Source organism: Neophocaena asiaeorientalis, unplaced genomic scaffold (genome assembly GCF_003031525.2).
Source record: "Neophocaena asiaeorientalis asiaeorientalis breed wild unplaced genomic scaffold, Neophocaena_asiaeorientalis_V1.1 scaffold106, whole genome shotgun sequence".
Classification (NCBI taxonomy): Eukaryota; Metazoa; Chordata; class Mammalia; order Artiodactyla; family Phocoenidae; genus Neophocaena; species Neophocaena asiaeorientalis.
In genome coordinates this window covers 4790823-4795152 of record NW_020172597.1, presented here as the reverse complement: position 1 = coordinate 4795152, position 4330 = coordinate 4790823, and the positions used below count along the sequence as shown (strand labels likewise).

At 54.1% G+C, this 4330-nt stretch overlaps 1 protein-coding gene across 1 annotated transcript in view; it reads left to right on the top strand.

The window, feature by feature from the left end:
- The window catches only part of CITED4 (Cbp/p300 interacting transactivator with ED-rich tail 4), a 1691-nt gene extending 908 nt beyond the window's left edge, over window positions 1-783 (top strand). Inside the window, exon 3 of the mRNA XM_024738747.1 lies at window positions 6-783. Coding sequence (XP_024594515.1) covers window positions 6-241 — 236 coding nt within the window. The 3' untranslated portion in view covers window positions 242-783. The remainder of the gene's footprint in view (window positions 1-5) is intronic.
- The last annotated feature ends 3547 nt before the right edge of the window (window positions 784-4330 follow it).

The following is a 4330-nucleotide window of genomic DNA, read 5'->3' as shown; positions in this document are numbered from 1 at the left end:
GGGAGGACCTCCGGGCCCGCAGCCGGTGCCAGGCGCCCCGGCCCCGCCACTGCCGCCGCCCGCGCACGCCCTGGGGGGCATGGACGCCGAACTCATCGACGAGGAGGCGCTGACGTCGCTGGAGCTGGAGCTCGGGCTGCACCGCGTGCGCGATCTGCCCGAGCTCTTCCTGGGCCAGAGCGAGTTCGACTGCTTCTCGGACTTGGGGTCGGCGCAGCCCGCCGGCTCGGTGAGCTGCTGAGCGAGGCCGGGCGCCTGCCTGCGTGCCCGAGAGAAGGAGGCGGGCCTTCCCGCCGGACTCCGCACCCAGCGCCTGGACCCCGCACGCACCCTCCGTGAGGGTGGAGGCAAAAGTTAGTGCACCAGAGCCGACGCCGGGCTGGGACGCCTGGCCTCACTCCAGGCCCTGCCTCCTGCAGAATGACAGTTTGGGTTCATCTCTGTCCCGGAGCCTCAGCGGTAAAGTGAAGGGGACTGGACGCCCCCTTCCGGACTCCCAGTTCTTAGATTCTGTGTCCTCTCCTCTCGGACCCTCCCCCGCCCCAACCCCCAATCTGAGCCATCCCAAGCCCCTGCCTGATTCCCCCTTTCCTTGTGCAAACCACTGTGGTAACTGGGTGCCTGGAGCCGCCCACCTGCCAGGCCCCCACCCCGCTGCCTGGGCCCTGAGGTCGCTGGGCCTCCCACCCTGGGGAGGGGCAGAATGTACAGCCCTCACCCCTGCGGAGTGGAGCAATACCCCATCTGACCTCCAGCACCACAATAAAACTGGGTCACTTTCCAGTCTGGTGTTTTCGTTTCCTTATAACTCCAGCTATATTTGGCTTCTAGAGTCCTGAGGCTGTTGGAGGCCCTGGGTGGGATGGAGGACACAGCCCCTGACAGTGGTCAGGAGAGGAAACTGACAGTTTCTTTCGAAAATATCTGTGAGTTGTGCAATTGTTATGTCATAATCTGGAAGGCAGAGGCTGCCGCCACTGCGTGGCAAGGTAACCCAAAGGCACCAAAGACGGACTTCCCGGCTCCTGGGAGGGGTGGGGGGAGCTTGGGGGTGCTGCCCTCACTGTTTGCTCAGCATGGAGGCTAGAGGGGAGCGGGGTGTACCTGAGGGTTCAGGTTCTGGCTTTGAACCAGAGCTCTCTCTCTTGTTCAAGACACCATCCATTGAGATTTCTGAAGCCATTTCCTCAGAGACAGATGGGCCCGGTCTTAGGTGGCTGTGAGGATCACATGCAGTGTGAAGCCTTTAGCACAGTGCAAGACACCCAGGCAGCCCTCAGTAAACGCTAATGATGATTACTCCACAATAATAATCATGCCCTCAAGGAGTCACAGTCCAAGTGGGAGTAGGGGGGACAGGCCTGGAGATCAACTCATCTTGGTACAAGAGCGGGATGAGGACTAAAAAATAGGTAGGATGGCCCAGTGGGCAAACCCAGAGGAGGAAGTGGTTTCAGCTGGTGCAAGGGGTCAGGTCAGTTCAGGTTTCAGGGAGCCAGTGGTATTTGATGTGGTGAGAAGAGCCTTGAATGATGAGTACGTCTTTAGGATTTGGAGAAGATGGCATGCAAGTGGAGAGCCCACTCAAAGGCAGGGAGGCACACAAGTTCAGGGCCTGTACGGGAAGGCATGGGGTCTCTAGAAAGGTCTGTTGGCTTTACGGGGACTTTGGGAGGTAGGCACAGTGTCTGTTCTACAGACGAAGGATGTGGTGCTGGCCCAGACCTGGTAGCATGAGCTCTTGGCCACCCTCTGCTATTGCCTCTCTCTGGAAAGATCCCTAGGTGCTTCAGGGGTGTGGAAGAAAGGCAGGAAGAGAGGAATGGAAAGCATGGAGGAGAGGCTGAGGACCAGGGCAAAACAAGGCAGTGGGGCTGGAGAGGAGAGAATGAATTCCAGAGACTCTGTGGAGAGGAACATGGAGCTGTGACCTTCTGTGCCCCATGGTTGGCCTCACCCTCGTGCCGAGCTTGTTGGCATGCCTTTCCTCCGAGTCTGTGGGCTCACCCAGAGCACGCTGTCGGCACCAGCTCCCGAGCCACCAGGACAGGCGTGGAGTGGGCAACAGAGGTGTTTGGCCAATGAATGAAGGTCTCCCCTAGGATACTGGAGATATCCTCAAACAGGTTGGGGAGGAAGGGCAGAGAGGCTTCTGAGCAAGAACTGACCTGAGCTCTGGGCTTAGAACAGCCAGTGTTCGTTCCACTTTGCCCAAGATCCCAGGCCAGAGATAAAAACCAAAAGGTTGGATTGGGATGGGAGGGTCTGGCCCTGGTCTGGCCTCAGCTTCTCCACTGGTAAAATAGGGCTAATAACCCTGCCCTACTATCTCACAAGACAATAAGCCTCATAGTAAGTGGGGAGCAGATTCAGGGGTGGGATGAGAAGCAGTAGGTAAGCTCTGAAGTGCTCTCCATATGGAAGGGGTTACAATGGAAACCCAACACCCGCCTCTTCCTAGAATTGAGAAGAGTAGAAGAGGGAGTCCAGCTCCTGAGCTGTTTCCCACCCACCATCCCTCCCAGAGGGGCTGCTGACTAGTTGGACAGCAAACAGATGGACAGAGGAAAAGGCAAGTCTGGGGCAGCCCACCACCTGGATCCCCAAATCCCTGACACTTTGCAGGATTGTGACCCTCCCAGCTGGAGAGGAGGATGGAGTATCCATTCTGCCAGGAGGCTTGTGGTCTGATAGCCTCGGGGCCCATTTCCAGAAGCAGCTCCTACTAGCTGCCTGACCTCAAGTAAGTCACTTACCTTTTGAGTCTTGTTCTCCAACCAGCTTCCTGTGGTTCCAATAGGTACTTTTTACCTCTTACTGAGGTTACCTCTTAAAATAACCCATTGATCTCCCCATCACCCCATCCTGTGGATTTCATTCTCCTACCTGGGCTGGGTCTTTGGGGTTGGGCGTCAGGCTCCCCTCATGGTTGGGAACTGAGTCATGGGACTGGCAAGACATTATTTCATCTTTTTTTTGTTTTGTTTTTTCCTTTTCATATCAAAGTTTCCCCAGGCTGAAGTTTGTTATTTTGAATCATCTTTTGGTTGACTGGATTTTATCAGCAAGTAGTTTTTTCCAGTTATGACTTCTCTCAAACTCATCTACAGAATGAGATGCTAATAGTACCTTCTCACAGAGCTGCAGTGGAGATTAAATTAGTTAATTCCCATAAAGTATTTAGAACAGTGTAGCTTGTACTTTATCATCTCTGAGCCCTGGCTTTCTGGGGATACTTTATATTCGAGTCTTTAGAAAGGCTGTGTTGTAACCAGCTAGGAAGAGGGGTTACTCCAACAGTAACACTGTTGCTGGTTGCCTGTAGCCAACTCTGAGATGATGTTTAGCCTGCAAGAATTTTATTAGGGAAGGAAGGATCCAGAGCAGAAGCTAGCAAAGGAAGCTACGTGGCAGATCCAACAAGAGCCTTGGCCAACCCCACAGGGAGGTCTGGAGTTGGAAGGGCCTTTCAGAGTCCTCCCGACCGTTATACTCCTTTTTATTCCTGCCATCGGCAGTCATCAGGTATGGCTGCCCAGGGAAGTGGGGTGACAGTGGGCAGGGCGGCTCTCCCCTGCCGGAGCCATCCCTGGGGGAGTTGTGGGCGGGTGAGGAGGGGAAGACCGTCTGCTGGCAGCACTCCCAGCAGCCCGGGGAACAATTTAAGGGAAGCAGGGACTGGACAGCACATCACAGTGTCCACCACAAGCACTGGAGGGGGAACTAGGATGAGGCGAGTGTCATAAGAGTGCCTCTTTAACTTTGTCTCTAGCAGCTTCGTTTGCCTCTTCCCAGTCCCAGACCTGACTAGCACCGTCCCTATTAGAAGCAAAAAAAAAAAAATCTTTTTAAGGAATATCGACCTTATAGGGTTGATGTGCCGAGAGTCCATATAATTACCTGGTACATAGTCGATTCTCAACAGAGAGCTGCCATCATCTCATCATCATCATCATCACCATCACCATCGTCATAGCCATCATTCCAGCTCAGCTCAGTGTTCAACAGTCATTTGCTGAGTAAATTAAATGAACAGTCTGAGCCTGGTCTTTTCCCAGGAAGCTTAGATTGTTTAGCTGATTACCGTAATCCTCTTGAATTCCTTAATCCTTCCTTGCCTAACTCTTTACGCCACCCCGCTGTTACAAGTGCTGGGTCAGGATTACGGCTGACTGTGGGACTAAGTCAGACTTACTGAGTGCCTACTGTGTGCAGGCATGATGGGATCTAGCAGCACACAGTAGGTGCTCTTTCTCTTCCAGCCCCTCCTTTAACTATCACCCAAGCCTGTGTATAGCACCGCTAGGTGGTTTTATTCCCATTCCAGAGG